This window comes from Somniosus microcephalus, chromosome 3, assembly GCF_052327205.1.
Source record: "Somniosus microcephalus isolate GS21.2 chromosome 3, FLI_Smic_1.0, whole genome shotgun sequence".
In the NCBI taxonomy this organism is placed as follows: Eukaryota; Metazoa; Chordata; class Chondrichthyes; order Squaliformes; family Somniosidae; genus Somniosus; species Somniosus microcephalus.
This window is the reverse complement of record NC_140989.1, coordinates 47,004,753-47,018,242: the sequence shown is the minus strand read 5'-3', so window position 1 is coordinate 47,018,242 and position 13,490 is coordinate 47,004,753. Positions and strand designations below refer to the sequence as shown.

Below are 13,490 nucleotides of genomic sequence, written 5' to 3'. Positions count from 1 at the left end.
TTGTAGAAGGTAACCTTAAAAGGAAGGAGGTGACAGAAAATAAATGGAGAGAGGAAGACTTCTCTATCCAGTTCCTTCCAGATGTCATTGAACAGCACAAAAACTATGCTAAACCTTAATTTAATGTCAAATCTACTTGTTTATGGATTAGTTGCAGAAATTCATTTTGTTCTGTCAAAGCAAACAGCTGGAGACCAGCAGGGAATGTAGTATTAATACTATATAGTTGACCTATGCCATACATAATTGCCTAGGGAAGATTACTCGTTAACATCACTCAGGGCAAAATGGGAAAATGTTGTATGTTGCAACACTACCATCTATTACTTTGATACATTGGGGAAAAAGCCTGCCTTTTGTTTTATTACATCTACAGAAACCGAGTTTTTATTTTCAGGTGCCTACATCTCAAAGGAGCAGCAACAAAACATAAAAGGACTGAAAATCAAATTGGACTAATATATGATGAAAGTCATGCTCTGGCTATCAAAGGCTACAGAGACCAACCCATTTTTTTTTTTTTATAAAACATTGGTCTACAAGCAACTGCTGACATGCCATTAAACCCTTGTTCATCCTGGTTTTTAATTCTAAACTTTTGAGTAACTTCTACCATCCGTGGAAATCTAGTTTCACCCTGTAGTGCCAGAGTGTTCTTATTTAGAAATAATGGAAATAGATGAGAGGTGCCATAGGGCTATCACAGCCAAGGATGGACAGCAGGAGAACTGCACTGAAAGTGCAAACATATTATCCAATTTCCTGCTTTTTCAAAACAATCCTGACACAAGCCCCAGCACACCCGTGACAGGTAGCTAAATCGGTCAGTTAGTACTATCAATGTAACAGTGTTGACACAAAAATATACATCCTAAAGTGTTCTTAGGGTCTCATGCATTTTCTAGGCTACAAAGGCAATGGGCCAGATTTTGCTCAAAAAATAACGGTCTGAATGACGCACATCGTTATTACATAGGATATACGGCACAGAAACAGGCCATTCGGCCCAACCAGTCCATGCCAGTGTTTATGCTCCACTCGAGCCTCCTCCCGTCTTTCCTCATCTAAATCTATCAACATAACCCTCTATTCCCTTCTCCCTCATATGCTTGTCCAGCCTCCCCTTAAATGCATCTATACTGTTCACTTCAACCACTCCCTGTGGTAGCGAGTTTCACATTCTCACCACTCTTTGGGTAAATAAGTTTCTTCTAAATTTTCTATTGGATTTCTTGGTGATTATCTTCATTTCAGAATAAGGGGGCACCTATTTAAATCAGAAATGAGGAGGAATTTCTTCTCTCAGAGGGTCGTGAATCTTTGGAATTCTCTTCCCCAAAGAGCTGTGGTGCTGGGTCATTGAATATATTTAAGGTGGCGATAGACAGATTTTTGAACGATAAGGGAGTCAAGGGTTATGGGGAGCGGGCAGGGAATTGGAGTTGAGGCCAAGATCAGATCAGCCATGATCTTATTGAATGGCGGAGCAGGCTCAAGGGGCCAAATGACCTTCCTGCTCCTATGTCTTATGTTCTTATATTGATGGCCTCTAGCTATGCTCTTCTCCACAAGTGGAAACATTCTCTCTGTATCCACTCTATCAAAACCTTTCATAATTTTAAAGACCTCTATTAGGTCACCCCTCAGCCTTCTTTTTTCAAGAGAAAAGAGACCCAGCCTGATCATCCTTTCCCGATATGTATACCCTCGCATTTCTGGTATCATCCTTGTAAATCTTCTCTGCACCCTCTCCAGTGCCTCTATACCCTTTTTATAATATGGTGACCAGAACTGTACGCAGTACTCGAAGTGTGGTCTAACCAAGGTTCAATACAGGTTTAGCATAATTGCCCTACTTTTCAATTCTATACCTCTAGAAATAAACCCTAGTGCTTGGTCTGCTTTTTTTTATGACCTTGGTAACCTGTGTCGCAACTTTTAGTGATTTGTGTATTTGTACTCCGAGATCCCTTTGTTCCTCTACCCCACCTAGACTCGCACCTGCCAATAAGTGACCTCCCTATTCTTCCTACCAAAATGTAATACCGTACATTTATTTGTGTTGAACTTCATTTGCCAATTATATGCCCATTCTGCAAGTTTATTAATGTCCTCCTGTAATTTGTTGCAGTCCTCCTCAGTATTGACTATCAACCCCCCAATTTGATGTCATCTGCAAATTTAAAAATTGCGTTTTTGATTCCAAAGTCTAAATCGTTAATATAAATTGTGAACAACAGTGGTCCCAGCACTGATCCTTGTGGAACACCACTACCCACCTTCTGCCACTGTGAATAGCTACCTTTTACCCCTACTCTCTGCTTTCTGTCTTGAAGCCAGCCAGCAATCCATTCTGCTACTTGTCCCCTGACTCCGCATTCTCTGACGTTGTTCCTCAGTCTATTATGGGGTACTTTATCGAAGGCCTTTTGAAAATCTAGATAAATTACATCTACTGCATTACCATTGTCTACTCTCTCTGTTACCTCTTCAAAAAATTCAATGAGGTTGGTCAAGCAAGACTTTTTCTTTTGAAGTCCATGCTGACTATTCATTACTATGTTTTTGGTTTCTAGATGTTCTTCTATTTTCTCCTTGAGTAGGGATTCCATTATCTTTCCTATCACTGATGTTAAGCTGACTGATCTATAATTCCCTGGACATGTTCTATCCCCTCTTCTTAAATATAGGTATTACATTAGATATCCACCAGTCCTTTGGCACTACACCTTTTTCTAATAAATTATTAAATATGTATAGTAATGCCTCTGCTATCTCTTCCCTAGATTCTTTTAAAATGCGTGGATGCAATCTATCTGGACCAGGGGTTTTATCCTCTTTGAGTTTGATTAGGTTATTTAATGCGCAAAGTGGCCAGCAACTTGTGGCGAGGAAGAAATACCCTGTGAATTGCGAATCGTCACAGGTTGCTGTTAGCTTCGCGAAAACGGCATCTCGCACTTAAACTCCCCGTGATTTCCATGAAGTTACTACATTTGCACATTAATTGCCCATTAAACTTGCCACAGAAGTTATGCACTTCCAGTAACATTGTGGGCAAAATGTTTTAAAACTTAAACATGCATGAACAAGTCTAACTGACAGGGCACACCCCGAGATGCCCCGCTCCAGCTAAATCTGGCCCAATAATTACTCATTGGGTTACAGAAGTGAGCTATAGTTTGCTTGACTAATCTACTAGAATTTTTTGAGGATGTAACTGGTAGAATAGATAAGGGAGAACCAGTGGATGTGGTGTATTTGGACTTTCAGAAGGCTTTCGATAAGGTCCCGCATAAGAGATTGGCGTGCAAAGTTAAAGCACATGGGATTGGGGAATAGATTGGGAAAAGGGGAAGTGCAACGAGACCTGGGTGTCCTTGTGCACCAGTCACTGAAGGTAAGCATGCAGGTGCAGTAGGCGGTTAAGAAGGCAAATGGTATGTTGGCCTTCATAGCGAGAGGATTCGAGTACAGGAGCAAGGATGTCTTGCTGCAGTTGTACAGGGCCTTGGTGAGACCACACCTTGAGTATTGTGTGCAGTTTTGGTTGCCATATTTGAGGAAGGATGTTCTTGCCATGGAGGGAGTGCAGTGAAGATTCACCAGACCGATACCTGGGATGGCAGGAATGACGTATGAAGAAAGATTGGGTCGATTGGGCTTATATTTGCTAGAGTTTAGAAGAATGAGAGGGGATCTCATTGAAACTTATAAAATTCTAACAGGACTAGACAGACTAGATGCAGGAAGGATGTTCCCAATGGCAGGGGAGTCCAGAACCAGGGGTCACAATCTAAGGATAAGGGGTAAGCCATTGAGGACTGAGATGAGGAGGAATTTCTTCACCCAGAGAGTGGTGAACCTGTGGAATTCTCTACCACAGAAGGCAGATGAGGCCAACTTATTAAATATATTCAAGAAGGAGTTCGATATATTTCTTAAGGCTAAAGGGATCAAGGGATATGGGGAGAAAGCAGGGACAGGGTACTGAATTTGGATGATCAGCCATGATCTCATTAAATGGTGGAACAGGCTCGAGGGGCCGAATGGCCTACTCCTGCTCCTATCTTCTATGTTTCTATGTTTGCGATGATAAAGAATGGCAACAGTTTACCTCAGCTTGACAAAACAAAGCAAAATCCAGAGTGAGAAAGCCCATTTGGTTCATCAAGCCTGCTCCATCAGAGACCAAGTGTGATTATTTGACAATGGACCAACCTACCACCATCACTTGCTGTTCCCCTAATTTAAGGAAACCAGGTTCCTTGCCTGACCTCCTCTGGAAAAAATAAAATCAGGCAGTGCTATTAATAGCTCTTTAACTCTCAATAACCTTTCTCAACAAATATCCTTTTTAAAGGTGACCCTGAATGAACTACCTTCCCGGGAACCTGTTTCACATATCTACTATCCTGTGGGAATTCTTTTTTAAGCTCATATATTGCTTCATGCTTGCATTTGAGACCTCTACTCCAAAGCTCTTGTTCAAGTTTATCTTATCTATACTTTTCATTCGTCTCTCCTCAGTCTTCTTTTACCTCGTGAAAATACAATCAGTCACTTGAGCTTTTTCTCATGAATTAGTTCCCTAAGGCCTGACATCATCACTCTTTGATACCTTTCTCATAATGTTTAAGGTAGGCTGACCAAAACTGCGTGTTGAGTCAATCATGATAATTAACAGGAAGCTAGCAGCTTATCACGTCTATTAAAGCATTTCAAAGTGCTTGACATACCAAAGAGTACGGGGAAATAACATACAGTTCTGGAGCTGAAAATCCATAGCCCTTTTGATGCATTGCCACCTTAACTCCAGCAGGAATCTGTCAGAAGGATCACGCATGAGGCCAGAACACAGATACACAAGGTCCCTGGGGATTCTATGGGTCCTTGTAAGGGGTGGAGCCTCCACCGACCCCAAGCAAGGTCAATGATATAGGAAAGGGAATGGCTAGCTGTAGAGAATTCCAATTCTAGGAGTTCCTGTGTCCCCAACCTGGGAGCAGTTCGACTGGTGTTTATGTGGAACACTTGGCCCCCAAAGCAGATTCTTAGTATTGGTCAATTTATTGCCCCCTTAGAAAGGGGCACTTTGTTCCATTTTCTGGAGGGGGGGAGGTGGTGTGCAAGCAGCTTTTGTTGTATTTTCCAGCAACTTGAGGCAGACGTGTGCCCCACATGATCTATTAGTGGCATGGGCGCCCACCAGTGGAATGTAATGAAGGTATCAACCCGTTATAGCATGAACTTTGGCCTGGTCAGTGCTGGAGGCCCCAGAAGAAGGCAGCCTGGCACTTACACCCGGATGTGGCTGCTGTGAATTTTCCACCTCCTGATGTGGAGCTGGCACCAGCATAGGCTAGATGGGCCCCGTTTTGTGCTAAAATTTACATGATTGTATCATCTATCAATATATCTTGATCTGGCGTAACCTAATGCCTCCAGATGCATCCCTGTAACCAATTTGCCTTATTGATAACTGCTTCAGATGCTTTCAGAGTATCAAAGATTATTCCAAAAAAACTTTTCCTTTCCAGCCTTTGCCTGTGGAGATTCTTTCATGTTATGGGCTTGTAGATGGCAGGCTTTTACAGGTACAGAAACAAACTCCCAAGGAGCTCCTCCAAACTGCTAACCCTACACACCAAGAAAGATTCCTCTAACTGCTTCTTCAAATGTTGACCTATAGCTCATACTTGGGTAACCTTTGTGCTCCAATATGTGGTGTCTACCAGTTCATTAGATGCCTTCTCTGAGCAGTGGGTACTACATGGTATTTCTATTTTGATTTGCCCTGACTTTATAATATTGATTTAATTTAGCTTTTTTTTTAGTAACTTTTTGTTGCTTTTCTTTTGTCAAAATGGATTAAGGCGGGCCATCCATCCTGTAATTGTAGTAACATGACTCCTACAAGAGGAGGCACTTGATCTGTCCCAGTGGAAATGAGTGTTGCTGAATCACACAGTCCTAAAATTGAACGCTTCATGCTATGGGACTCCAATTGCTTGACTTCACATGACATAAAGCCTCTGTTCAGGGCTGTTCTTGAGTTGCTAGCTGTTGCTCAATTTTGCTTATTTTTTTCTAGGTTGGCATGTATGCCAACCACTGGCCAGGGAGTAAGAGCGTCTGCGGAAGGAGGAAGTAACTTACGGAGTTAATTAATTCATTACAAAAAAATAAATAAATTCTGGGACGTAATAAAATGAATCCCCTCCCAAGAAAATCCTTCAAAGCACCGTGTAAGACAATAACAGCCCGAAACAGTACTGTGGGGGTACCTTTACCACATGGACTGCAGCGGTTCAAGAAGCAGGCTCACCACCACTTTCTCAAGGGATGGGCAATAAATGCTGGCCTTGCTAGCGGCACCCAAATCTTGAGAATTAATTTTAAAAAAGGAAGTCTACACTTACTTGTATGTGTCTGTTGACGGTACTCTCCACTTCTGGATGCCTTGCCAAGGCCCTTTAGATATAACCACCACAGAAATATTTTTGTTGCTGTAAGCATTGTTGCATTGGGTTTGCGTTGGCCCTTTGTGTCCACTGGCACCACAATTCGTAATAATCCATGGACCTGAAAAATAGGGTGGTGGGGGGGGGTGGAATAGTGAAAAGAATGAAGGCAGCTGAGACTACTTTTTGGTGTTTATGCATTCAACTGTAGGGGGACGAAGCAAATTTCATCTTTGGTAATTTTAGTGGAAAAACAGACATGATTAAAAAGTGGTATTTAACCTCTGCTGAACCCCAAGCCAAATTTACCTGCAATGATATCAAGAGGAAATTATGGAGCAATTATCTGCGTTAATTAACTTAAAAGCTCAGTTTCATTTTTCCACTAAAAATCAGTGAAAATAGGAATTTCAGCCCTAGGTTTTCACACTCATGTGGTGATGCAACCACATAATATGATTGTGTAGAGGAATACATCAAAGGCTTCTGAGATACCACATAGGAACACAGTGATAAATCACAGTAGGCGAATATCCTAATAAAAGTAAGGATGATTACTCCCGCCACAGAATAGAACAGCTTCCCCAGTTGGATTTTGTTTTTGTGCTGTCCTTCAATTTAATACTGACAAGAAGTAAAGAAGACAATTTATCAAATAATCCCACTGTAAAGAGTATGAGCACTCTTGGGAGTTGCTCAAACAGATATAGCCACAGGGTCTAAATGTTCGAATGCAGACAGAACCATCACCCATCAAAGGGAGTTTGGAACCCCTGCTGGCCTATTTATTAATTACAAGGGGAGTGAGCACTGAGTGCGTTGTCTGTCTATGGTCTATCAGTGGAGTAAGACTGCCTGGTAGGGTAACAGTTAAGCCTCCTGCTTCATTTGACTGCAGCTTCAGAGGTTGCAGGTTTGTGCCTAGCATTTGTAACTTCATTGTAACGTATAAAATTCTTAAGCGGCTTGACAGGGTAGATGCTGGGAGGATGTTTCCCCTGGCTGGGTTGTCTAGAACTAAGGGTCACAGTCTCAGAATAAGGGGTCGGTCACTTAGGATTGAAATGAGGAGAAATTTCTTCACTCAGAAGGTTGTGAATCTTTGGAATTCTCTACCCCAGAGGGCTGTGGACAATGTTCCCCGTAATTTATTTTGGGTAGGGACCGCGTGGCCCATTCACAGTTGAACTTTAACATTTCAAAAGCCGGTCCTGGGCTGCGCTCTTTTGGTGCAATTTTCAACATTTTGAATTGCTCCAGCATTCCCCTTGGTTTATTTTACGCTTATATGCAGAACTTTACTCTCAATAAGACGACAGCCAACCATCTTCTACAAAGACAAGCACACAGATGAAATAAAATACCATGTCACACAAAAATCAAGCTTAAACCGGCAAGTAAAGCCTTCAGGTTCAGCAAAGGTGTGATCAGCCATTACTTGAAGTGGGTAACTCCCACCTCTGGAGAAGCCAACCTTGCAGTCTCTATTCCCCCTTGAGCAGTCAGGGGATTTTCAGTTCTCCCAGGATGTGTGTATAACGGCACTTTCTGGTCATTGCATACCATCTAAACATCAAGGGAACAGTGACCCTTTCCATTCCTGAGCACCCATTGCCTTGCAGCATTCCCAGTTAGGCACACATTATGCAGCCAAATCCCATTAGCTTCCTTAGCGTACACTTCAGCTTAAGAACATAAGAAGCAGGAGCAGGAGTAGGCCATTCGGCCCTTCGAGCCTGCTCCGCCATTCAATGAGATCATGGCTGAGCTTCTGCCTCAACTCCATATCCCTTGATGCCCTTACTAGTCAGAAATCTATCAACTTCTGTTTTGAATATACCCAATGACTGAGCCTCCACAGCCCTCTGGGGTAGAGAATTCCAAAGATTCACCACCTTCTGTGTGAAGAAATTTCTTCTCATCTCAGTCCTGAATGGCCTACCCTTTATCCTGAGGCTGTGGCCCCTGGTTCTCGACTCCCCAGCCAAGGGAAACACTCTCCCAGCATCCATCCTATCAAGCCTTGTAATAATTTTGTATGCTTCAATGAGATCCCCTCTCATTCTTCTGAATTCAAGAGAATACAGGTCTAGTTTACTCAATCTCTTCTCATACAACAGTCCTGCCATCCCAGGAATCAATACTTGCCATAGAGGGAGTGCATGCACTCCCTCTATGGCAAGTATAGCTTCATGAGAGGTAACGAGTGCAATTAGTGGCGCCTTGTACATAGGGAATGCGAGGTGGTGGCTGGTGAAACTCAGTCTGTAGGTTAAGCTCGTGCTACACGTCACTGCTGAACTTAAGGAATAACACCACTGGGTGGGAGAGGACAACTTCATTGATGCAGCAGTGAACTACAAAATAGTCAATCACAGCCTGTTGGTGCCTGGAAGCATCCAGTCAAGTAGAGTTTGAGTATAGTGGAACTTTCACTTCAACAACTTGTATTTATATAGCGCCTTTAACGTAGCAAAACGTCCCAAGGCGCTGCACAGGAGTATTTTAAAACAAAAAAATATCGACACCGAGCCACATAAGGATAAATTAGGGCAGGTGACCAAAAGCTTGGTCAAATAGGTAGGTTTTAAGGAGCATCTTAAAGGAGGAAAGAGAGGTAGCGAGACGGAGAGGTTTAGGGAGGGAATTCCAGAGCTCAGGGCTGAGGCAACAGAAGACACGGCCACCAAAGGTTGAGCGATTATAATCAGCGAAGCTCAAGAGGTCAGAATTAGAGGAGCGTAGATATCTCGGGGGGTTGTGGGGCTGAAGGAGATTACAGAGATAGGGAGGGGCGAGGCCCTGGAGGGATTTGAAAACAAGGATGAGAATTTTGAAATCGAGGAGTTGCTTAACCGAGAGCCAATGTAGGTCAGCGAGCACAGGGGTGATGGGCGAATGGGACTTGGTGCGAGTTAGGACACAGGCAGCTGAGTTTTGGATCACCTCAAGTTTACGTAGGGTGGAATGTGGGAGGCCAGCCAGGAGTACGTTGGAATAGTCAAGTCTAGAGGTAACATAGCCACTGAAAGTCCTGCCTAGATGTTGCTCCAAGACTGCAGGATTAGCGCCAGAAGCTGGCACAGCTCCGAGGTCATATCAATACTGGGGCACAGTCTTATACAGTGTTTGTTGCTGAAGAGGTCCAGATAGGTGACAACAACACTGGTATTTGCAGTGCATTGTAATGAGTTCCATAACATTGCCTCCTCGGTTGTCATCTCCTGTTTTTTTTTATTAGTTTATGGGGTCTGGGCGTCACTGGCTAGGCCAGCATTTATTGCCCATCCCTAATTGCCCTTGAAAAGGTGGTGGTGAGCCGCCTTCTTGAACCGCTGCAGTCCGTGTGGTGAAGGTACACCTACAGTGCTGTTAGGGAGGGAGTTCCAGGATTTTGACCCAGCGACGATGAAGGATCGGCGATATACTTCTAAGTCAGGATGGTGTGTGATTTGGAGGGGAACTTGGAGGTGGTGGTGTTCCCATGCGCCTGCTACCCTTGTCCTTCTAGATGGAAGAGGTTGCGAGTTTGGGAGATGCTGTTGAAGAAGCCTTGGCGAGTTGCTGCAGTGCATCTTGTAGATGGTACACACTGCAGCCACGGTACGTTGGTGGTGGAGGGAGTGAATGATTAAGTGGTGGATGGGGTGCCAATCAAGCGGGCTGCTTTGTCCTGGATGGTGTCGAGCTTCTTGAGTGTTGTTGGAGCTGCACTCATCCAGGCAAGTAGAGAGTATTCCTACACACTCCTTACTTGCGCCTTGTAGATGGTGGAAAGGCTTTGGGGAGTCAGGAGGTGAGACACTCGCCGCAGAATACCTAGCCTCTGACCTGCTCTTGTTGCCACAGTATTTATGTGGCTGGTCCAGTTAAGTTTCTGGTTAAAGGTGACCCCCAGGATGTTGATAGTGGGGGATTCGGCGATGGTAATGCCATTGAATGTCAAGGCGAGGTGGTTAGACTCTCGCTTGTTGGAGATAATCATTGCCTGGCACTTCTGTGGCGCAAATGTTACCTGCCACTTATCAGCCCAAGCCTGAACGTCCCAAGCCCAATCCTGTTGTTGCTGCTCTAAAGTATTTGACACTAACAAGCTTTATTGGCTATATCTTCTGTATTATTTATCTCCTACTCTGCTCAATATTGCAGTTCTGCTGGCTCCTGTGGTGTTTCAACACCAAGTTGAAATGAGACAAATTAACACAATATGGGAACAAAGTAACCCCATGGGTAAATTGCAGGTTCTGCTTTAACTACTGATTAACAAACAATTAGCAAGCACACTAAAAGGATGAATGACAGGTCTGTGTACAAATGTAATTACAGAGTGGCTGATGAAGTAAAATATATTGATATTTGTTGTGTCCGTCAGTAGTAAGACACAGACTGCAGGAGAATGGTACAACAGGTGTTTACTCAACGTGGCTCACTCTGGAACTGAACTGTACAGATTACTACTCAGTGCTATATACAGGTGTGGTCACTGCCGGTACTACAGTATACATGAGCTGTAAAAAGTAGTTCCCCCCTTAAAGGTATATACATTACAATTCCTCCCCTTTTAGATTAACAGTACCATAACACTCATTTAACAATTAAATATCAAACTAATTACAATTAACACTTTTAACATACAACGTTAGCTGAAAATAGTCTATTTATATATTCAGTCTTTGGGGAGGCTTTCTGATCCTTTCTGGATAGCGCCTTTCCCGAGTGTCTCGCTCTTGGTGCAGAGGCGATTCTGGCACCCTGTCGTTGGTTGGGTCATCAGCTTCCGATGCTACTGTTTGTGGGGTAGATGCGACCTGTACGTCGGGTTCCTCGCCAGGTACGTATGGACGAGGCATGGGGTTGACTTGTTCCTGTGACTCTAGGATCTGGTCAGCATGGCGTCTCACGATGTTCTCCCCAACGTCCACTGTGTACATTAGTGGGCCCTGCCGTGTGCATATCGTTCCTGGCTGCCATATTTCTGTTCGGTAGTCGCGGGCCAAGACTGGTTGCCCTACATTGAAGCTCCTTGTTGGCTTCTCATGGATGTGCTGGAATTGCTTACTCTCAACATCTCTTCGTACGTTTGGTCTGAGCAAATCCAGGCGAGATCTTAACCTTTGGTTAAAGAACATCATGGCCGGGGCTTGGTTGGTGACTGCATGTGTCGCATTCCGGTAGGCGAACAGGAAATTGTCCACCTTATGCTGCAGCGGAATGTTGTCATTGTACATAGCCTTTATTGCCTTCTTAAAGGTTTGTACGAACCATTTGTGGCTCGATGATATGGGGCGGATGTGTAATGCCTTACCCCATTCTTCTTCATACACCTCCGGAACTCTTCGGACACAAACTGTGGTCCGTTATCAGAGCAAATCTGTTCTAGCAAGCCGTTCCTGGCAAAAATGGTCCGTAGGACTGCAATAGTTTTCTCCGTGGTGGTGGAGGACATTTTGATGACCTCAGGCCATTTCAAGTGCGCATCCACGGCTATTAAAAACATTAAGTCCATGAATGGACCAGCAAAATCAATATGCACCCGTTGCCATGGAGATGAGGGCCACTCCCATGGGTGTAGAGGGGCATGTGGTGGTGCATTTTGGACTTTCTGGCATCCTGAGCAGCTCTTGGTGAGGTCCTCGATTTGTTTATCGATTCCCGGCCCCCACACATAAGCCCTGGCAATGCTTTACATTTTTACCCCTCCCAGATGACCCTCATGAAGCTCATTGAGCACTCTATCCCTTAACTTGGGTGGAATTACCACTCGGGATCCACACATCAAGGTCCCCCGGCACACTGACAGCTGTTCTCTTCTTGTCGAGAATGCTGGCAACAGTGAGTCGCCATGTGCTGGCCATCCCTTCACCATCAAATCATATACCCGAGACAGTGTCGGGTCATTTCGGGTCGCCTTTTCTATACGAGCGTTAGTTACCGGTAGGTATTCAACTCTAGTCGAATGAAATATTTCGACAGGATGCACTGCTGGTGCTTCCTCCGCAGTAGGCAGTGGCAGGCGTGATAGCCCATCAGCATTTCCATGCTGTTTCGTGCCCTTCTATTCAATCTCATAGTGGTGCGCCCCTAGAAAGAGTGACCATCTTTGTAGCCGTTGCGCAGTCATCACCGGAACGTCCTTCTTCGGATTAAAAATGGAGACAAGAGGCTGGTGGTCAGTCAGCAAGGTGAATTTGTGCCCGTGCAGATAGTGATTGAACTTTTTCACTCCCCACACTAGGCTGAGGCCCTCCCTGTCAATCTGGGCGTAGTTATGCTTGGCTGAGGTTAGTGATCGTGACGCAAAGGCTATTGGCCTCCCTGAGCCGTCCGAGAATTTGTGCGACAGCACCGCTCCAATGCCGTAGGGTGACGCATCACATGCCAACCAAATTGGTAGTGCTGGGTTGAAATGGGCCAATACCTCTTTCGATGTGATTAGTGTTTTGCTCTTCTGGAAAGCTCGTTTACATTCGTCACTCCACTTCCATGGCACTCCAGTTTGCAGTAGGGTGTTCAGTGGGTGTAGTATTGTAGACAAATTTGGCAAGAACTTATGGTAGTAGCTTACCAGCCCGAGGAACGACCTCAGTTGTGACTCGATTTCCGGTGCTGGAGCCTTGACTACTGCCTCAATCTTTTCTGGGGACTTATGTAACCCCTCTTTATCGATAACGTGGCCACAATTCGAGATCTGTTTCTTAAAAAACTCGTATTTGGGGCGGTTAGCTCGGAGCCCATGTTCCTTCAATCTAGTGAGCACCTGCTCCAGGTTGGCGAGGTGATCAATGTCATTTTCGCCCGTGACCAGGATGTCGTCCAAATAACACTGGGTCCCTGGGATCCCTTGCAGGACTTGTTCCATTGCCCTTTTCCAAATAGCCGGAGCTGATGCTACCCCGAATACCAGCCGGTCGTATTGGTAGAGACCTTTATGGGTGTTGATTGTGAGGTATTTTTTTGATGCTTCTTCTACCTCCATTTGCAGATACGCCTGGGCCAGATCAATCTTAGTGAAGCGTTTCCCTCCAG

General features: G+C 44.5%; 1 protein-coding gene across 1 annotated transcript in view; it reads right to left on the bottom strand.

Annotated features, from left to right (window-relative positions):
• Nucleotides 1-13,490, bottom strand: part of LOC147121021 (ALK tyrosine kinase receptor-like) — a 970,192-nt gene that overhangs the window by 190,881 nt on the left and 765,821 nt on the right. The window contains exon 12 of the mRNA XM_085977636.1: nucleotides 6,423-6,585. Coding sequence (XP_085833762.1) covers nucleotides 6,423-6,585 — 163 coding nt within the window. The remainder of the gene's footprint in view (nucleotides 1-6,422; nucleotides 6,586-13,490) is intronic.